The 22,681-nt window shown below is 35.4% G+C and overlaps 1 protein-coding gene across 1 annotated transcript; it reads left to right on the top strand.

Annotated features, from left to right (window-relative positions):
- Window positions 1-20,682: 20,682 nt before the first annotated feature.
- On the top strand, window positions 20,683-21,928 carry LOC131607222 (zinc finger CCCH domain-containing protein 61-like). Its single transcript, XM_058879241.1, has one exon. It carries the CDS (start codon window positions 20,752-20,754, stop codon window positions 21,622-21,624), a length of 873 nt encoding a protein of 290 aa, XP_058735224.1. The 5' UTR covers window positions 20,683-20,751; the 3' UTR covers window positions 21,625-21,928.
- Window positions 21,929-22,681: the final 753 nt, after the last annotated feature.

Here is a 22,681-nt window from a genome sequence, read left to right on the forward strand (position 1 = left end):
TAGGACTGCTTGACAACTTTCAGCCTCCTTTATCTTGCCCTCGAGTACTTTGATTTCTTGTTTTCAAGAGCCGATTTTCTTCTCATAATCATCAATGGCCTTCTGATTCTCTGAATGTTTGAGCCTGAGGGCCTCGCCTTGTTTCGTTGCGTCCATAGCAAAATTCCATGAAGAGTCATGAGAGGCCTTTGTCTCAGATAACTCTTTTTCGACATTTTGCCTTCGAAGGATGTTAGCTTGGAGTTGCTCGAGTAGAGAGCCCAGCAGAACAATTACCTCTGAAACTTCTGTGGAAACTTGAAGCAAATCTACTTTCTTTAGAAGTTGATTTAAGTTGTGGCTCTTAATAGGGTCCCGGTTGAGAACATCTACAAGATTGACCCCAAAGAATCTTTCTTTTATTTGTCGAAGAAGACTGGGAATATCTTCCTTGTCACTAGAGTCTGCAGTAACAGCTGTTGAGACATTAAGCTCCGGAGGCGAAGGAGTATTCACATTCATAATGGCCTTCAAGAAACTGAGAGGATCAGTTTGCTTAAGTTGTTCAAGCTCTGAAGGAGTAAGCTTTGCAGGGGCAGGCGTCGAAGTTGTCTCAGGAATGGTTTTTGCGTCAAGAGTTGAAGTTCCATGAGAAACTGGTTTTTCAGGCTGAGAAATCTCTTCCATAGCATCTTTCTCCGACGCGGAATCTTCGTTGTCATGTGATTGCTGGTTCACATTATCGCTGCCTGAGAATGGATGATCCTCTTCCAAATTTTTGCCTTGATGGGTAGGTGGGGATTCGTCAATAGAGTGGCTTTCTTCGACTGGTTCATTAGGCAATATGGTAGCAATTGGCCTAACGTCTTCAAAGACCGGTGAAAGAACACGAGTTTGATTTTGAGAGGTACCTATGTTAAACAGAGCAAAGTTGTTCAAAAAAAAATATATATATATAAACTTTTGAGGAATTTAGTTAACGAAAGTTAAAGTTTGACAACTACCATAAAGTTTGTCAACATCAATGGTGAGGCCAGGGTCTTTAAAACCGAAAGTAGCAGTGCCAGCATCATCCTGCAATAACAAGGTAAAGTGTCAGTACAATTATTTAGTTAGAATCACAAGATAATATGTGGGACAAACCCAAAGTACCTTGGGTGGAATATTGTCTGGACTTGAATTATGGCTTTCCACAACGAAAGCATTACTAGCAGCTTTCAAAGGAGACTCTTCAGAGGACGCTTTATCACCAGGAGAAACAGATTTGGAAGGACTTGCCTTTTTCCCTTTTCTCGAAGGGGTAACAGCTTTGTATTTTTTCTTCTGTCCTTGTCTAGTTTGAGGAGGGGATTTATCTTCGCCATCCGAACCAGTGGTCGAAGAAGCTTTACGCTTCGAACCCGTTGGGGGTTTTGAACTCTGGCAAGTGGAAAATGAGGAAGATGAGTACTAATCACATATTGTACAAGATTGAGAGTATGAGATAAGTATGTACCGTGGGCTTCTTATCAGTGACGAGGGAGTCACTCCCACTTGGTTTATTGCTTTTAGATGTCCCAGAGTCTTTTGGGGCAGAAGCTTCCTTAATCTTTCTCCTTCGTGCAACAGCTGTAGTTGAGACTGAAATCAGTATATCAATAAAGAAAAGATAAGTCAGTCAAAAAGATTGCCTTAATCCAGACCTTCAGGTATTGGAGTCAGGACACGAACATGTTTAAGATCTATATGAAGATGTCCTTTGAAAGTATCCAAGGTATGCTTAGTCGGAACCACTCGTTCAGCGCGTTTTTTGGTACTCTCTTGAAGAATTTTGAGAGCATTCCCACACACGAACCAGTCTGGGAAAGGAGGACTTAGAGCCACACCAAAATCAGCACTTGGTAGTGGGGGGAATTTTGGAGGATTGAGTTTGAAAGCCACTTCATAACGTAGTTCTGGTCGAACATACGAGGGCAATTTCAACTTATTTAGTTTGGCGGAAAACTTTTCGCGCAAAGTAACTGCAGCCTCACGAACAGTCCGACTAAGATCATCAGGCCTATAGATAGTTTCAAAGAATTTTTTAAAAGCTTGGATTTCTTTAATATGAGTGGAAGTACCTTTTTGGAAGTTCTCCTGCACATCATTGAAAGCTGCAGTTAGTTCCTGAGCAAGGCTATCAGCATCAAAAATTTGAGAGCTATAATACTCTGTCCACCATTGATGAAAATCTGGTGTAGAATAAAAAGAAGGTTCAAAAGGAATAGGAGAAAGATTGGTGACGTCAACGTATTTGTCGATTTTTTGTTCACATTCCTCTTCAGTCAAATACAAAGTGTGGAAACACATATGGTTCCTTTTCTCATATAAGCACTTGGGTGTTATTTGAGTTAGCCCAAATTGTCTTGAGACCAAATTCGGTTGATAGCACATGAGGATACATTGACCCTTTGATGGTCGAAGACGGTGGGAAAACAATCTTGGAGTCAGAAAGGCTTCCCAAATTTCCATAGATTCAGTTTGTTGATCCTGAGATGTTGGTGGAAATTTTCGAGTAAACCATTCAGGACCTATTGTTCTGTGTACAAATGGGGCCATAGAAGGATCGAACTGGTCACGCCGAGCAAACATCATCGAATACGCCAGGAAATGTTCATGAAGCTTTCCCATTTCTTCTTTTGGAGTTAGGTAAGCTAACTTGGTCCCCTCTATAGTTCGATTTTTGATTATGCTATCCTCCTCATTGACATCTCCTCGAAAGGGAAGATGAGTTTCGAATGTAGCATTAAGCCACAATTGCAATAGCCAGAAAGGACCAGCGTAAAGTAAACTACCGGATTTGAAATTCTTGGTAAGGTTTGCAGCTTCACTAAGGTTTTCATAAAGAGACCCTAGAAGTAGTTGGCTGAGGTTGAGCTTTTTCCCAGCATGCAATTGATTAGCCATGCAAAGGTACCTTTTCGCAACTTGAATAGACCTTGAACAGAAGGCACATCGTGAAAGCCATAATGCTAGAAAAGCAATATGCTCTTCATCAGATACTGCCGCTTCAGTGGTAATATGATGCTTCTGGATGAATGCCATATAAGTGACTTGCGAATCGTTAAAACCAATAGTGTCATTATCCATTTCATTGGGGTCGAAAGTTTCACCAGTTGGTCGAAGCCCTGTAATAGCGGCCACGTCGAAAAGCGTGGGGGTAACCATTCCACATGGGAGATGGAAGGTGTTGTGAGAAGCATCCCAAAAATGAACCGCTGCTACTAACATGGGTTGGTTGTATTCTAAACCCGTTCTTGACAGTTGAATCAAATCGTATATTCCTAATGTTTTCCAGAAGGATCCTTTTTGTTTTTCTACCTTTTCTAGCCAGGCATAGTACAAGTCAGGATCTTTGGCTAAAGGGATTGACCTAAACACTTTTACAGAATTGGTCATATAGTTTAACCTAATTTTGTTTAAAGCTAAAGGGATTGCGGTTGAAGTTTCCTCAACATTAGCAGATTTGCCTAAAGGAGAGCGACCGTCTTCATCTATCTTAACTTTGCTAACTAATGGTCTAGTCTTGTAGTAAGCAGGAAAAAACTTATTCATAGATTGGATACTTTCACTCGGTAACGGACCCATGAAGGCTAGAGTTTTTTCAGAGAGTTCAAAGGGAATGATTACCTGGGAAGCGTAAATAGCGCGTATCTCTTCAGTATTAGGGTTTGGAACGAACTCTCGTTCCCCAGAACGTGTTGTTGATTGGAGCTTCAAAGCGGGTTGAAGAACATTTGAAGATGAAGCCATGAAGAAATTGTTTGATTAAAAGAACAAGATTCTAAAAAGAGTGAAGATGTTTCAAATTTTTGGTGAAGAAGATGAATGAAAGGCGGTATAGAGACACAAGATCAAGTATTTAAAGGTTTAACGGAAACCTTTTTAAATCTTTTGGGTAAAGCCCGAGAGACACGTGGCGGCTGGTGATTTAATCCAACGGCGGTCGAATGAGTTAGCTTCACTCCTAGTATGTAGGAGTAATGATCAGGAAGTAAGGTTAAAACGTGGGAATGAAAGTTATGAGAAGACATCTTTGAAAATGACAAGACGTTTTGGAAACAGTCTTATCAGTGATTATGACGCTAGTCAGCAGTCTTGGGACTTTCAAAGATCATAAACGAAATCTTATAATGACAAGAAACGCCTATTTCTGTTGATTCTCGAAACAGGCATTTATTGGGGGCAATTTGTTAGCTGAAGATTTCGTTTTATGTTGTTTATCCTTCGAAGGAGTTGAGAATCGAAGGAAAGATGGTTACTGATGGCCATCCCTTAAAAAGTAAAAGAATGGCTACTGATGGTCATGCTTCGAAAAATAAAGACTTCTAAGTTCGATGAAGATAAGTGAACGCTGAAAGATTAATGAAAGCATATGTCTTCGGGACTTAGACAAAATTCATAGAATATGTATTCAAGTATTACTACTTAGCGTGTTTTTTAGTAGTGTTTGTTTAATACACTGCCACGCGTCGAAGATGGACTCAGGCGGGAAGATTTGAAATTCGAAGACGGTTTCGTAACCGTTCAACAACAGATGGCTTCGCTGGAGTTTCTGATGAGAAACGTGGCAGCAGATTAGTATAGGACCGTTAAGGTCGAAACTAGTATAAATAGGAGTCTTAGTGTTAGGATTCTGTGTGTTCATTTTATACAAATCACTCACATATTTACTCAAGTATCAAGCGTTAAGAGAAAGAGTTCGCTGAGAAAATGTACGTATGACACCACCATTTTAATACATGTGTATTATCTTTTTGTTTTTATCTTTCAGAATTACTGCATTTCGTTTACTTCTTGCCATTTACATTTCTGCATCTTTACTTTAACGTCATTTACTTTCGAATTACTTTCATGCTATTTACTTTCAAAGTCTTTTATGTTTCTGCAGTTTAAGATTCTTTACGTTTCAATTGTCCTTTTAATTTTTTATGTCATGTCACTTCGATGAAGTCACATTTATATGTAACAAAGTAATTGTCAAGACTATTTGTCCTGTTAATCGAACAACGCTTATTGAAGAAGACAAATAATGAATACGGTTCGAACAAACATTGATAACAATTTCTTGACTATGTGTCCTAGGATCAATCTAGTCGATCCTGCAAGTAACCAAATCATATTTATTATAGTTTGGAAGACTAGCGGTTGTTTACCGGAAATCACCGTAAACACGACCCCTCAATGCATTCTGGGTCTACAAAATATGTGAGCCGTCCTTTACCTCTAGAATTTCCGCTATAGGAAAGGCGGGTGCCCGCGGCGCCGTCAAAGCTTTGTCTAGGTGGGTTGAAATTTCTCCTAGTGGGTGCGGTCTCGAAGTTTGATCTTTGGAAGTTGGTGGTGGATTCGGTTTGGTTAAAATAGATTGGTTGTGGTGGTGTATTGAAGTTCAATGGTTGGTTGGGGTATTGTGATGTTGGTTGGTCGAATGTGTTGTATGGCGGGTATTTTTCTTGTATGCCTATGTCGGAGGTAAGTGGTGGTGATCTGGAAGAGCTTCCCGCATGGAGTTCTTGGAAGTGTGATCTGGAAGAGCTCCCCACATGGAGTTCTTGGAAGTGTAGGTGGTGGGGTTGAGTTTGGAATGGTTGTTGGTGGTGGTATTGTTGGGATTGTTGTTGTTGTTGTTGTTGTTGTTGGTAAATAGGTGTTTGTTGGTTTATTGGTTGTTGGTGGTAATTTTGTTGTTGTTGTTGTTGTGGTGGGTAATTTTGTTGTTGGAAATTTGGTGGTGGTTGATGATGTTGGAAATATGGTGGTGGTTGTTCTTGCTGGAAATTTTGTTGTTGTTGTTGTTGTTGTTGTTGGAAAATATGTGGTTGTTGTTGTTGTCCTCCAAAATATGGTTGTTGTGCTCGCGGGTCTGCCAAATAGAAAGGGGCAGACACAAACATTTCGGGATTTGTGACTGATCTATACCAGTTGACATATTCAGCCGTTGGTTTCATTTCTTCCGGCGCCACAGGAAATTGTAGAACAGTGGTGGAACGACGAGCCCATATTTTACGCTGCTCTTTAGCAAACGTCTTCCAATTTTCTACGTACCACTGTTCGCTAACCTTTTGCAGATGCCAACGTCCCAAAGAGTCAGGCTCAGGGGGGTCAGGGATACCTTGATGCATGCCAAATTGGAGCTTCACACGGTCACTTTGGTGCATCTCCACAGTGGTGAACCGTATGATGGGTGATTTTGCCGTCCAAACAGCCGCCTCTTTAGGGTCGGGTACGTGGTCCAATTCCAAGTAAGGTCTCCAAATAAACTGCAACGAAAAAAAATATAAATTTCAAATTATAGAAGATATTTTATTTTACAAATATATTTAGAAGATGGAAATTTTTAGTGGTATTACATCTTGGGGTCGAAGTCGATCCAAGATTTGGCGGTAAAAAATGATTTTGTTTACAGGCGTATTGGTGTAATCCAACCCGGTTGCATTAAACCTAAACACATTCAAAAATAAAAATCAATATAGTTACAATTAATATAGAAAAAAATGCACTAATTAAAATAAGATCATTAAGTTACCTTGACGAGTAAGGGAAGACATAAATGTGAGGATTTTCAGGGGCTAATACCGGCATTCTCCACCATCCCCATGCTTGTAGCAAGAATGTACATCCATTAAATGTACAACTATCATTTTTTGAACATTTGCACAAGGAGCTATAGAGGTATGCCAACACCGTCGAACCCCAACTATACGTCTTAATTGCATCAATGTCCTCAAGTAGACACAAGTACATAAAATTAACACTATTCCCCGTGCCTTCGGGAAATAGAAACCTACCAAATAACAACATAATATACATTCTAGTTTTTTGTAGTTTACTTTCTTCGCTAGAAAACTGATTCAACTGAAGGCCAACATAAGCTTGTTGAAGGCCAGCAAGCTTTATACCTTGGCCCCTACCTCTTTGTCGCCCCTCACCCTCTATTAAATCTACACCCAACAATTCGACGCATAGAGCGTTTGGTTGTTGGACATTTCCAAACATAGCTTTTCCATTTGTGTTGAGACCCAATAACATGTACACGTCCTCTAGAGTGACGGTACATTCACCCATTGGAAGGTGAAAAGTATGAGTCTCAGGCCTCCAACGCTCACACAATGCTAATATAAACTTAGTATCAATTGAGGTATGTATTAAGTTCATTACCTTCCCAAATCCCGCACGTTCAACATAAGGCACAATCCAAGGGTCGGGAGCATTCATCGGTTTTGCACGGGTCCTAAATCTCGTGAAATCCTATAAAAAAATGATGAACCATAAGTATTTGAATGTTTGAAATTAGTAAATTTAATTAAAAAAAACTTGCAACATAAAGATTCCATCAAATTTGACCCTGATCAATTTTTTTGACCAAGATTCTTAGAATCTTGCCTACATGACATTTTTGGTAGTGCTGACTGTACAACACATAAGCAATGTGGCACAGTCAGCACTGCCACGTGGAATTTAATTTTTTTTTTTTAAAAATTTATTGATTTTTTAAAATTTTTGTTGTTGATTTTTTTTATTATTTTTTTAAAAAAATTAATATTTTTTTTTTGATTTTTTTTAATTTTTTTTAAAGTATTTTTTTAAAAAAAATATTTGACAGTACTTGCGGATTTACATACGAATTTGACAATACCCGCGGATTTACCTACGGATTTAAAAATACCTGCGGATTCACCTAGATTTGACAATACCTGCGGATTTACCTACAAATTTGACAATACCTGGGGATTTACCTTTAAAAATACATGCGAATTTGACAATACCTGCGGATTTACCTGCGGATTTTGTAACACCCCATGTTTTCTCTTAATTAATTTAAATTGAAATTAAATTATTTATTGGAATTATTTGGCATTTTATTGGATTTATTGGAGAATTATGGAAAATAAGGCTAATGGGCTAGTGTTGCTTTTAGTAGAAGGGGGGTGTCAATTGTGAAGCCCATTGCTAATAATAAACTTATTTTCATAAAATAGGAAAAAAGAAGGATTTGTGGGAATAGAACCAAAACAGAAGAGAAGTCTGAACGTGAAAGGGCAGAGAAGCGAGGAAGTGCGACGCAATGGAAGAACGAAGAATCAACCTTCAGGTAAGGGGGGACTCTTCCGTTTAACTTCTATTATGAGATTATAGATAGTAGGATAGATTGAGCATGTTGTTTGTGTCAATTGGGTTATGGTTAGATTGCGGGATGTTAGGGTTGGGAGAATTGTTGAATTGTTTGCATTGATTGTGTATGGTAGTAATTGGATGTTTGAAATGAGTTATAAACATGCCAAATTGTGTTTGTTGATGTTGTTTGATGTTGCAATACGTTATGGTACGTTCTGGTATGGTTTGGAATGATGCAGGTGCTGTAAAAATGGTGATTTTGGGTTGCAGACTCGAAGTAATCGGTTACCGTAGGGTGGGTAATCGATTACCCATAGTAAAAATAGCAAATTTGAGTTTTTGAGTCTCAGTAACCGATTACTGGTGTTTGGGTAATCGGTTACCGCTGTACGTTTTTGAAAAATACTTGTTTTTATAAAACTCATAACTTTTGATCCGTAAGTCCGTTTTGGGTGCCGTTCGAAGCGTTACGAAGCTAATGAAATGATCTTTATGATTAAAATAAATTAATTAGCATTAGATAATTTAATTATTATGTGGTTTTGAAAATGACATGTAATTGTATTTGTGTTGGTGATTCGACTATGATATCCATTGAGTGATGTTGGTATATAACATGTCGTAGATGACGCATGTTTCGTGATTATACTGTTGGGTTGCTTTGCCAATTTATTACATTGTGTGCAATGATGATAGATGTAACAATGTATGATTGTGGTGATGATTGATGATTTGTGAATTATTAATATGCTGTTAATATTAATATGTTGATTGTGGTGAACGTATGTGAATGATTGAATGATGCTTGGACATGTACATACTTGTTTGTGATAATATTGGTGAGACGAAATGAGACGATGTTAAGCATCGGATCGGTGATGATAGAAGTATGTGATATGTGTGCATTCATTCATAAATCATTTGCATTGGATCCCGTTGATGAGTGGATCGTTGGTGGCTAATTCCCATTGTGCGGAGATTAGTAAGCAGTCATCGTGTGCCCATGGGGGTGTGAGCGATGAGGTTAGTCGTGTGCCATGTGGGGTGTGAGCTACTTGAAGGGCAGTATCATAGAGAGAAGTCCTGTGAATGTGATTCACGAATTTTGGTACCACATGCATAATGTCAGTTGAATCATATGCATTGGTCATAACATGATTGGATGAAATCCAGTGTTATGCCTTGGTGTGTTTATATGAATGATGTATTAAGGAGTTGTTGTTAATATAACTTGATTATTGTTGTGATGATGAGTTGTGGGCCGATGGCCAATATTGCTGAATTGATGCATTTGTATGTAGATATGGTAAGTATGACGATGTTCGATAACCTGGATATCAGAATGCATGTAGTTGCATTGCATTAGGTGTTTAATATATTATAACATGAATGGAAGTTGTCCAATATTATAATATTGTGTGTTTGGCCAATTGTTGTATTGGGTGTATGTGTGTATAGCCTGAATCTGATCATAACTGTAATTGGGTGAATAATATGTGATTGAATATTTTATTATTTATATCTTATAACATTGGTTAAATGTGAATGAGACTCACCCTTACTGTTGATTATTTTTCAGATTAAAGATTAGCGGCTTGTGCTGGGTGAGGATAACTCGTAGAGTTACTTCGTTAGTACGGTTGTGTCGGTGTCATGCTCTGGTCTTGTAACACTGGGGGGAACGTCTATTTTAGTATTTGATTGATGAATTATTTATTATGTGGAATAATGTTTTGTTTGTTTGGATCGGTGAATTTGGATGTGAATACCGATGTTTCATATTTATTCAGTTTGAGATAAATTCCGCTGTGTTAACATAATTACTGAATAATGTGTTTTGAAGTTCCTCATAAGGCATGTCATGGCTTAATGTTTTAAATAATTTGAAGTTGTAATACCCTTTTTATGTTTTACTCTGAATTTTAATTGATATTCCGCGGGGTTTTAGGAGGGTGTTACAATAGTGGTATCAGAGCAGGTCAGTCCGTCCGGCCAATTGTCGAGTCAGTTGAGTTGCACGACAGTTGTATACTGTCGGCGTTTTATCCCTTGGTACACGACATGTGAGTGAATCACTGTCGGTACTTGTTTGTTTTGTTGCAGGTGTTGGATTGAAACAAGTGGGGGAGAAGCTTCGCTTCTCGGTTATGTTTCAGTTGTAAGATGATGGTTCAGTAGACTGTTATTGGCAACAGTGCAAGTGTTGTTGGAGTTGGTTGTTTCCCGAATCGAAGGTGACTTGAAATTAAGACTTGACTGGTAATTAAATTGGAGCATCTCGAAGGAGGATGTTTAGATGTAATTGATGATTATTTGTAGGAGAGGGAAATTAGAAATTTGCAACGTATCAGCTCTGTTGGTGGACTGCGAAGTTGTCAGTTGAGTAGCCTTGCATCTCGGAAGAGGTTCAGTTGCAAGTTTGCAAAGAGGATTGCGGTCGTAATGTTTCAGAAATCGCACTTCGGCGATGAGATGTGTTGCTCAAGTTATAAGAATATTTGGGAGCGAAGAGATATGATAAGAGGCTGTATAGAATGTGATTGATTTGAAGAGGATGAGTTTCAGAGTGGAATTTCCGCAAGCAAAACGCAGGAAAGTTGCTGAATCGTTGTGAAACTTCGAAAATTCATAACTGGAGTTCTGGACATCCGATTTGAGTTCCGTTTGAAGCGACGAAAAGCTAGAGACATGAACTTTGTTATAAAAATGGTTGCAGCAGCTGTAACATATTTAATTGTGATAGGATGATATTGAAAAGAGGTGGAGATACAGTTACACTTGTCCTTAGAACTAGACTTGTTCGTTGATACCGCACGAGACGTCAGTGTCCGAGTTGAGCGGATTGAAGGAATAATTAAAAGGCTTGTTGAGAAGTAATTTTAGAAATTAAGTGTACCATTTGAGGAGTTTTGGAAATATCGTTTTAAGTGTCGCTGCATGGCGTCGGTGTTGCATTTTCGGATAACTAGGGATGGCAATTTGGCCCATCCCCAGTGGGTACCCAAAAAAATATCCACAATGGGTAGGGTAAAAACCCGCATAAATGGGTACGGTCACGGGCTCGGGTAATTACCCACTTAAATAAGCGGGTATGGGTGCGGGTATGGACAACTTAGTACCCAGCCTGCCCCATACCCGCACAACATATATATTTAGATATTTTGATTTATATTATTATATTAAAATAAATGTCTATCAATTTTTAAAAATACATCGAGGTTAAACCATTACATATGTAACATAAATGTTTGTTTATTTCATAATTTAACAATAAGTTTTTTGAAAATATTTAAATGATACTAAAAACTTAAAATGATATGATATTTTATAGTTGATATACTTATTTTTTATTAGAAATGCGGGTAAGGGGTACGGGTATGGGTACATACATACCTTGAGGGCACGGGTACGGGTGCTAAAGTTGTTACCCAAACGGGTATGGGCTTGGGTACGGGGATTTTTTCTAACCGCGGGTATGGGGATGGGTACTATAGTACCCTACCCATACCCTGCCCATTGCCATCCCTACGGATAACGATTGGAAAATTCATATCTTGAGTTCCAAGTGTCGGAATTATGTGCCGTTTGAACCTACAAAGAGGAGAGATTATGTTCTACCTTATGGGAGGGTTATAAATATAGTAGAGTGATCCTATGAGGAGAGGTTCTGAAGTCGGTTATGGAAGCATGAAACTTGTTGAATAACAATGCCTACTACCGTGATTATTTGAAACAAAATTGAGTAGAACATGTTGTTGATGAATAAGTTGATGAGATGTTCGGTCATAAAGACGATTTGAGTACCGATGGATTTTAGTGAGAAGTGAATTAATAGTAAAGGTGGAATAAACTTTAGAACTCTTGGAGTCGTATTTGTGATGATAAAGTAACGATAGGTATAAAAGAAGAATTGTAGAGAATTTCTAACACCTATCGATGTGAGGAAGACTTTGTTGAGATGTCGAGTGGAATGACATTGGGCGCGAAAGATGTCATGGAATTTAGAGTAAAACCACGAGTTATGAATTTTGTCGCGGTCTTTTGCTAACGTGGTAATTTTAAAAAAAAATGACATTTTGGTAATTTTTTAAAAAAAATTTTAAAAGTCTGGATATTCAAAAAAAAAAAAAAAATTCACAGTGGCATGAAATCTATAAATTTCTGCAAATTAGCATAATTAAGAAAGAAATTAACATCCAAATTTTGCATGTTGATGTGGAGTGTGGACTACTAATCGGTATAACTACGGCTGATATTTCCTTTTCAAAATACAAAATTTGTGGTTCTATTCTGTATTCGTGACGTGACTATACAATAATTTGATTGATTTTGATTTAATAAAAAATTGATGTTAGCAATATATAAGGGGAACAACTCATATACTAATATGGTTTAAGGTTGTAATTAAAATTATATTTAAATAAAATTCAATTATTTGTATAGAATTTTAATCTAATATATCATTCTCTCTTTTTATAATATTTTTAGCTATATATGTTATATTACTTATAATATTTTCATCTAATATTGATTTATTTTTATACAAATTAGAAGCATTGATAAGAAACATATAATTTTAGTAAATTTATAGTGTCTTAAGGTTATTATTTTATTTTTTTATCATATCTTATTATCACTTTATAAATTTATAAACAATTTAAAAGGAAAAACATGAACTATAAAAATAGAATAATAAATTTATAAAAATATAAATTATTTAAAAATATTTATTTTCTAATTAATACTGCTAATTTAGATTGAAATGTAAAAACTTAACATTGAATTGAATGTATTTATATAATAATAACATTTGCTTTTCTATACTTTTCAGTCAACTTATTGAATATATATTGAATATATTATATGGTATTTTCTAATTCATAAATTTAGTATTTTACTTTTTACTATTCATTATATATATATATATATATATATATATATATATATATATATATATATATATATATATATATATATATATATATATATATATATATATATATATATATATATATATATATATATATATATATATATATATATATATATATATAATATTTTAATCATAAAAATATTTATACATAAAAAGATAAATTTAAATAATTTTTTTTACTATAAACAAAACATATTAAAAATATTTTATTAGTAAAAATAAACATAAACATAAAATTAAAAAGTATATATTTTAGACTATAAATATTGAATACATTTTTCTCAAAATATAAAAAATAAAGTAAGATTAAACGCACATATTTAAAGTTTGATAAAATAAAAGTTGTTGTTGAAAATGTAAAATAATTTTATATTAATATTTAATAAATTAAATGTATTTTGTCAAATTACAACAATAACCGCGAACATCTAAATCTCATTAAAATTTAGGGTTAAATAAGTTTTTGGTCCCTGTAAATATCTCAAATTTCGTTTTTAGTCCCTATAAAAAAAATGTAATTTTATAGGGACTAAATATCGACATTTTTTTTATAGGGACTAAAAACGAAATTTGAGATATTTACAGGGACCAAAAACTTATTTAACCCTAAAATTAATTAAATAACTTGATATAGTAACAAATTTTATATTGAATATATCGTCTCTTTATCAAATATGTCGCCTCCCTTTGTGAATGATTGCCAGACATGGGAAAGTGGAAAAATCATGTGCCCCCATTCTATAACAGTACGATAAGGAATCATTTGACAATATTCTCTAAAATAGTGGTGGATTAATCGTCCACTCCTACATCCTCTCAGTGGTAGTTGTCATTCCCAAATGGCCTAGAATTTAGGCTCATAACTACTATAAATACCTCAATATTGAAGTTGAGAGAGACTGTCACATTTTGATACATAAAACCACATACACAAAGCTTCTCACCCCTTATGTGAGGTAGCTCTCAACCCACAACATACCTTAAAAACCTCTGACAGCCCTTAATCATTAAGGGTTATCATGTATTTTACTTTTTAGCAAGTACTTGACGCTCACTGTGGGGTTCGATAAAACTGACATATATCACACTCATCGTTATTCACTATTGCTTTCACCATCTTCTCACGAGGATGCTTAAGCAAGCTCCACAATAATTAAAATAAATGGCGATAACTCTCAATATTTATGATGGTGACCTAACCAGAGAAACATCTCATGCCTCATCAAATAAAAGACACCCACGATTAAAGTTCTTATATGATCAGGACCAATCCAACAAAGAATCATGAAGTCTCAAATAAAGTGTGAAAGCTCACAAGGCCGTGTCTGTTTGTTTGTTTGAGTGACCCGAGTTTTATAAAATTAAGGACTAACTTTAAAGTACTAAGGGAACTCACACATAGACCTTAAAAATATTTATTAAACGTTTTTATCATGAAAACTGTTTTCTAGGTCAAGCCAAGTGATTAAGAAGTTGTTTAATCTTCTTTCAAACCCTTTTTGAACTAACTAATCAATTGAATATTTAAACCAATCAACTCACAAAACTTTTTGAGTCAGCCAATTGATTGAAGGAGGGCTAATAAATTAACCAACTGATTATGACAACACTGTTAGACGATGAAAACTTATTTAGAGGGGAGTGAATAGATTCCTAACGTAAGATTTCCGTTTTTAAATATGATTTTGAAACGCGCAAAAACTATGGCAAGTGGAAGATTTAGTCTTGATCGAACAAGTCGTCTAAACCAAACCTGATTATTGGAAACTCAAATATGCGCAATACCATATGGAATGTATAATAATGATAAGAAAGTAATACACCAAGCTTTCAAACAATCGTTTTAATAGGATCACTATGGTTGCCTATTTCCAATGAAATTATTGAGAAAAACGTAAACTAGCAAATTATCGAACACTTGGCGTGCGATCGGTTTTTCATATTTCTATTTTGAGTTTATTGACATCAATTACCACTTACAATCTAATGGATTGTAATGTAATCAATAAACCAATTTAACATTTAAAAATAAAAGGAGAAGTCTCTACAAATCGATTACTCAATCAATGAATTTAACAATTTGCTTATGAAAAGTAAATGAGAGAGGGGGAGAGAGGTAGATAGAGAGGACACAAGAATTTTTTTTAGACAATTCACCAATCGTCCTCGCTATGGCTAGGTCTGCCTCCAACTAAAATCGAAATTGAGATAATAATCTTACTTTACAAAAAGTAGTTTACAAGAGAAATGTAGCAATCCAACCCTACAAACCCTATATTTGATGTTGATCCTAGCACTTCTCTTTCTTTGATCTGATATTGATCAAGTCACCCAACAATGCCAATATGATTCACTGTCTCGCACTACTCCTTTGCAAGAAACCACCGTTCTTCAAATCTTTCACTTGGTCGACTCCAAATTGCGAATTATTGTCAACCAAGATTACTAATTGATTCACCGTCTCACGTACACATTTGCAAGAACCTCCCGTTCTTCAAAGCTTTCACTTGATCAAATCCAAATTGCGTAAATCTTATAAAAATCCCCAAATCAACACCATGACCATGGAGGATAAGCTCTTACAGTTTTTCCAATGAAACCTGTAACATCTCGATTTTATCGATTATTTTATTATTAGTTATTTTATTATTTAATTGGTTTATTAATTTTTATGTGATATGATAATTAATTCAATTGTGTGTTTTGTGGTATATTTATGTTTTTGGTTATTTGGTGTGAAAATAATAAAATAGTTAATTTGAGCCTAATGTTGTTGTGTTATAATGAGAAATAGTGGAGGTGTTAATTAGTAAGCTCATTAGTAATGGTATGTTGGTAAGGGTTTTCACAAAACTAGAGAGAATTAGAAAGATAGTAAGAAAAGAAGAAAAGAGGAAAAGGAGAGAAGAGAAGAGAAGAGAAGAGGAGAGGAGAAAGCCTAAAAAGCAATAAAACTAAGGTAAGGGTGGGAGTTACTTGATTTGCGGGTTTGTATAATAATATGTGATGGGTAGTAACATGAAATTAGACTTTGTTCTTCATTTCATAGTTTTGACATATTAGGGTTTGAATGTGAAATGATGAAATTGATGTTTTGAAATCATGTTTTATGTTGCTATATGCTGCTATATGTTAGATACATGTTAGAAAATATTAAATACTTGATTAATTGCTGTTTTGGATGGGTGTTAGTTGAGAAATTCGTATGTGGCAGAATGCTGTCTGCAGAATTGCATGCGTGCTTAGCGCGACAAATCGGGCTTAGCGCGGTCTAGAAGAAAAAGTTTATATTTTTGAAAACTTAGTTGGGTCTTGTATGCTTATAATTTTATCATGAATTATAGTGAACTTTCCATAATTTTCTAGAATCGTTTGGATGGTTTTTGAACAAATTCTTTGTGATAACATGATACTTGAATTTTATATGTATGCATATTGTGAATTGCTATTGGTTGAGAATAACATTGTTGGGCATTATTTGCTACTTGTTATTGGTGATATGATGAATTGATGAGTGGTGTGAAGATGTTTTCATGTGTGATTGATTATATGATTATGTGTATGTTTGTGCAAATGTGAGGTGAATTCATATGTGATGAATGGTGAGATATATGTTTGTATAATTAAGATTGAGAGATGGTCTTAATTGCATATGGTTATCTATATTTGCACATGCATTCATTTATCAGGTGAGAAAGAGGCAATGTTTGGTAGTTCTGTGGGATCACCGTGGAGATTGGTTTGAAGTCTAAAGGACAAACTTATTTTTTGTGGTTATCTGTCTGAGAAAGAGAGAGAGAGAGAGAGAGAGAGAGAGAGAGAGAGAGAGAGAGAGAGAGAGAGAGAGAGACGTGGGGAATCTCCCAAGGATAACATTGGTACCATATGCATTTGCATTGAGTCGCATTGGAGTCACATGTGTCGATGTGAATTGCATTTGGTGTATTTAGGTGCTAATTGTGTAAATTTGTACTTTGTTGATACTTGTGATTGAATTACGTGATATAGTGAATTGATTGAGCGATGTCGTATTTGTAAACGTATGATATGTATTTATAAAGTGTTAAATACATGTATACTTGAAGTGTGTGGAATTCATTGTTGTATATTGTTATACATTGTTTATTATTATATACTTCCACAATGATATGAATTTTCACCCTTTTATTGAAATGATGTTTTGTACGACATCGCTCAAGTATCGAGGAGTAGAGATGCTCGTTTGCTTACGAGGATTTAGCCGAGGAGCTTTTCTTTCGTTTTTTTTATCATTTTCTTAGGTAGAGAGAACTCATGCTCTGGTTATGTAACACTTGGAGGTTTTACGTTTGATTTCATGTTTATGTTTGAGAGATATTTTTATGCTCTCTTTATGATTTTGAACATGTTGGATTATGTGATGTAGCCTTAGTTCCTAATGCTTGTATGCATGGATTACTTTATGTTATGAGATATTACTATGATTTCATTTTATTATTTCGCTATGATGTGCATATGAAACATGATATCTAAACGTGTGTTATAAACATGACCAAATGCGATTTTGTATGTTTATTTTAAGTTGTATTATTGTAATACATGTGACACCCTCTTGATATGCATGTTTTTACTTTGATTATGTAATATATTTACTGTGGGGTTAGAGGGTGTTACAAAACCCCCAAATATTCTCAACCTAATACACTGATACACTCAAACAAAAAATGATTATGTGTAGTTTGTTTGTGTGCATACATAGATGGAAGGTTGAATATGAAGAGCAATATTTGTTTTTGTATATAGTTTTACTAAGCTGAAAATGATGCATGTATGAAATATTTATAAGTGTGCAAGTTGGAGGCAAAAGTGAAACCTAGAAGTTTGAAAAAGAATGCAAATTTTTAGGAAAACTACAGCATGTGTCGACACATATAAGTCATGTGTCGACGCATGTTAATGCATGTGTCAACCTGTGCAAGGTTATGAGTCGACACATGTAAATAGAAGTTACATGATTTAAAACTGCAGCACTTGTGTCGACCTGTAAATTGTATGTGTTGATACATAGGAGCAATTTTTACAGCATTTGTCGACCTGAAAGGTTGTATGTGCCGACACATGCAAACAAAGACTACAATCTTTATTATTGAAGCACATGTGTCGACTCATACCACGTATGTGTCGACACATAGACCTGTGTATTGAGCAAAAATTGAATTTTAATGCATGAAACTGATTCTTAATGCCATGAAACTGATTTTAAATGCATGACACTTTTTCCAATCATGTTCTAAGTGCATTCTAAAATCCCTAATGCAAAGGTGCACATAATGACTCCGAGATACCTTCTAATATACATAAATGCTAAAGTTTTCCTAGTTTTGACATCATGCAAAATATTTAATCGACAAGTGCACTCACAAACACCTTAACAACTTACAACGATTCTATATCCAATCTTTCCTATTTGGGCATGGTAATAGATTAAAAATTATTTGGCCAATTGATTGGAACGTAATGTCAATCGATTGACTCATCAATTCTTCCCATGTATCATTCCCTTCTCTCTTTTTTTGGATTTTCTAACTCCTATATAAAATAGGCTCACATCCTCTTCATTTCACGTCACTTTCCAATGATTTACATTTTCTTTGGAATTCATCTCTTTATTTTCTCTTTTTCTCTTTAGAAATATTTCTTTTCACTTGAGGTCGCCTTAGTGTTTTTGAGTGAAACATTGCTCGTGAGAAAGAGCTTGTAAGTGGTCACGTTAGTTGTTTAATTCTTAAGAGTGTGATACGCCTGAGAGTTTGAGTCTGGTTTATGAGATAAACCAGTCATAAAATCTCTGTGGTTGGTTTCTTAAGCTTTGCTGCAAAATGCTTTATTTTGGTTATTGAGATAAGCCATAAATCACTAAACGGTTTGTTAGCTTAGTCTGAGGTAAAAGTTATCATTGATTGGGGATATGTCTGTAAAAATATCAAGATCATACTGTATTGAGGTTCGTAGGCATAACTTGTAAAAACTCAAAAGTTTATAGTCAAAATCTCAAGAAGACCTCTTGGGAACAAGATTAGGCCAACATTTAGCCGAACCTGTATAAATCTCTAGTGCAACCTCTATAACCCTTACTCTATTTATTTTTCTTCTATTTACAATTTACTTTATTTTGTTGCCATTTACCCTTAAAAAAATTACTAACACAATCTTAATCGAGAAAAGTATAAAAATAGTCATGAATTTTAAATACCACAATTCATCCCCTCTTGTGCTTGAAGTCACTTGTGCAACGTGAGGGACTCTACTTAAAAGTCTTTTCCGAGGGACTCAACTAACACTCTCGCTTGTGGGACTCAACATAAAAGTCTCGCCTGAGAATCTCAACTAAGAGTCTCTCATGAGGGACTCAACTTAAAAGTCTAGCCTGAAAGACTAAATTAAAAATCTCGCTTGAGAGATTTGACTTAAATGTCTCTTCTGAGGGACTCACTTGAGAGTCTCACATGATGGAATCAACTTAAAAGGCTCACCAAAAGGACTTAGCTATGAGTCTCGCCTCAGATAATGAACTTACAAGTCTCGCCTAAAGGACTCAACTAGGAATCTTGCATGAGAGAATCAACTAAAAGTCATGCTTGAGGTGCTCCACTTAGAATCTCATCTGAATAGTTTCAAGGAAGGAAAACCAATTGATCATTTTGTCTTTTCCAAGCCCTCGTGCTTGAGGGACTGTGTATTGATATATTTTCAAATGGTTCATAAAAAGGTTAAGCGGAAGGTGAACCACACCCATAGCGTCTTCTCGATGGCTCATTTACTAAACGATTGTCTATTTACTAGATGTGACCTATATTTCTTTGATCTGTCGTCTACTCTCAGGATAACTCGCCAAATGTGAATGTAGAAAGTGACGTGTCCCAAGTCTGCAACAGTTTGGAGAAGGAGGTAAAAAAAATTAATCACGCTCTCTCGAATAATATAAGTTACTTGTCCCATTCCCATGCTCTCATGAAAGTGGTAGCTACGTCTTAAACTTTTGAAATCTATGCCTATAAACTTCTATAAATATCTTAACTCTGAAGTTGAAAGGAGGATCAATCTCATTTTGACACAAATACTAGAGATACAAAGATTCCCTCCTCCTTTCGAATGTTAGATTTAAATTTTACCGTAAATTTTAAAGTCTATTACACTCTTTAATTACTAGAGATTCTCACATATTATATTTTTAAGAAATACCATATATATAAAAAATTCATTAAAAAAATTATAAATTAAATCTCTGCTATTTTATAAGTCTCAAATACTTTACCATTTAAACCAAATTCATTTATTATATAAATAACAAAAGTTTAAACCACTTTTTTTATACTTGTCAAGGTGCATGTAGAACTTGGCTTCAAAATATATATATTAATATTAATTAATATGAGGAAACATGTTTGCAGCACACATAGGCAAAAGAAATGACAGCAAGGAATTGTAAAACTGCCACATACCCCCTTTTGCATGCTCACACCAAATGCTATGCATCCACGCACACCAACAACCAAATTATACCCATCTCTACTTTCTCTCTCTACTTTCTCTCTCATCTAAATAACCTGATATCACCCTATATATACACTCACACGTACTCTCACTTCCCTCATCATATTCATATCCTCTACCTGTATATTTTCTTTCATCTAATTTTATTATAATTATTATAATTGAAAAAAATGAGCAGTGTACTTTGTGAAGAGCAACAAAAGCTTCTTCTTAACCTCAAAAAATCTCTCACTATGAGAGACAACATTATCGACAACATCCCACCAAGAAAGCTCCTCACCCGCCGACAATCCACCAACACCTCCGCCGACATGTTTTCCGAGGAAGATCCCTATTCCTCCGACCACTTCCGCATGTACGAGTTCAAAATCCGCCGATGCACACGCAGCCGCAGCCACGACTGGACCGACTGTCCCTTCGCTCACCCCGGCGAAAAGGCTCGCCGCCGCGACCCTCTCCGGTTTCAATATTCCGGTGAGGTTTGTCCTGACTACCGCCGCGGAAACTGCGACCGCGGCGACGCGTGTGAATTTTCACACGGCGTTTTTGAGAGCTGGTTGCACCCTTCGAGATACAGAACTGAAGCGTGTAAAGATGGTAAGAATTGTAAGAGGAAGATTTGCTTTTTTGCTCATACACCCCGTCAACTCAGGGTTTTGCTTTTGCCACCTCCTCCTTCGCCTCCTCCTCAGAACAACGTTAAGAACTGTTGTTCTTTTTGTCATTGCTGTTCTAATTCTTCTTCTTCTTCACCCACTTCAACTTTGTTGAGTGGACCTTATTTTTCTTCTGCGAATTCGCCACCTTTGTCGCCTTTGTCGAATTCAAATCCTAAAGATGTGCATGTTCTTAGCGAGCTTATTCGATCTATGGAGAGTTTCAATTTTGGTGGTGATGATTCTCCTGTTTCTGCTGGAAAATATTATAGTTCAAGTGGTAGTACTAGTAGCAAGTTTTTGAGGGAAGAACAAAGGATTAACGTTGTTGATGATGATGTTAGTGCCAACCCAGATTTTGGGTGGGTGAATGAGTTGCTCATGTAGATGATGATGGTTATGATGATGATGATGATGGCAATGATGATGTGGATATTATGATGATGATGATGATGATGATGATGACGGTGATTTGATTCAGTAAATTAAGTGTAGATATAGTAATGTGATCATGTGAGTTAAATGATCCTTAATTGGTTTGCTATGTCTATCTATTTTTAATTGCAATTCAATTCGATCTTGTAATTTCTCTTGTAATTTTTCTGTTTATTACTTTCTGAATTTGTACGTTTGTGAAAATTATATATGGTGTAATTTGTATTTTCCATTAATAAATTAGATTTTATGCTTATCTTGTTTTATGGATAAATTGTGAGGAAAAGGAAAGGAGTTGTATAGTTCTCTTAATTAAGAATTTATTTTATTGTATATATTCTGGAATGGTTTAATTGGCTTTATCGTCTTCTTACGTGTGACTCAGATTTTGTGATATTCTGTGTTAGTCCAAGGCATAGTTTCACACATGGCAAGCATGCAATGTTATGGAAGCTCATTTTTTCAACTATACTAAGTTTATTTTATATCTTATAAAAAAAAGTTTGTTGTACATATAACTAATAATGTTAGGGTCATTAAGTAGAAATAGGTTTTGACAAATTTCTTCAACTCAATACAGAAACATTGTTAGAGTAGGCTAAGCATGCTCGCGTGACAAAATTGTCCCAATATATGAACTAATGCCTTAGTTAGATCCAATTTGAAGTGGGTATCAAATATATATATATCTGTTTCAATATTCACAAATGAATACCTATTAATTGGATTTAGAACCAAAACGGGTAGGAGATATTAATGCATAAGCGTGATTAAAAGAAAGTGGACATTAAATTAAATCATATGGTTCAAAAGTGGGATAACGTAACATTGTTTGATAGCTTAATATTTGTTTCCTAGGAGGCAAACTTATCTTAAAAGACAGCTAAGATGGTGAAGAAATGATCCAAACTGATCAAAATAGAATATTTATCTGGAAGTGGATTAGAAATCGAGGTTAAAATTAATTTATATACAATACACTTCAATTCAACAAAGCTTTTTTTAGAAA

The sequence above is a fragment of the Vicia villosa genome, linkage group LG5 (assembly GCF_029867415.1).
Source record: "Vicia villosa cultivar HV-30 ecotype Madison, WI linkage group LG5, Vvil1.0, whole genome shotgun sequence".
NCBI lineage: Eukaryota > Viridiplantae > Streptophyta > Magnoliopsida > Fabales > Fabaceae > Vicia > Vicia villosa.

Coding starts and splice junctions, on each gene's coding strand:
- LOC131607222 (XM_058879241.1), top strand. CDS start 20,752: ATGAGCAGTGTACTTTGTGAAGAGCAACAAAAGCTTCTTCTTAACCTC.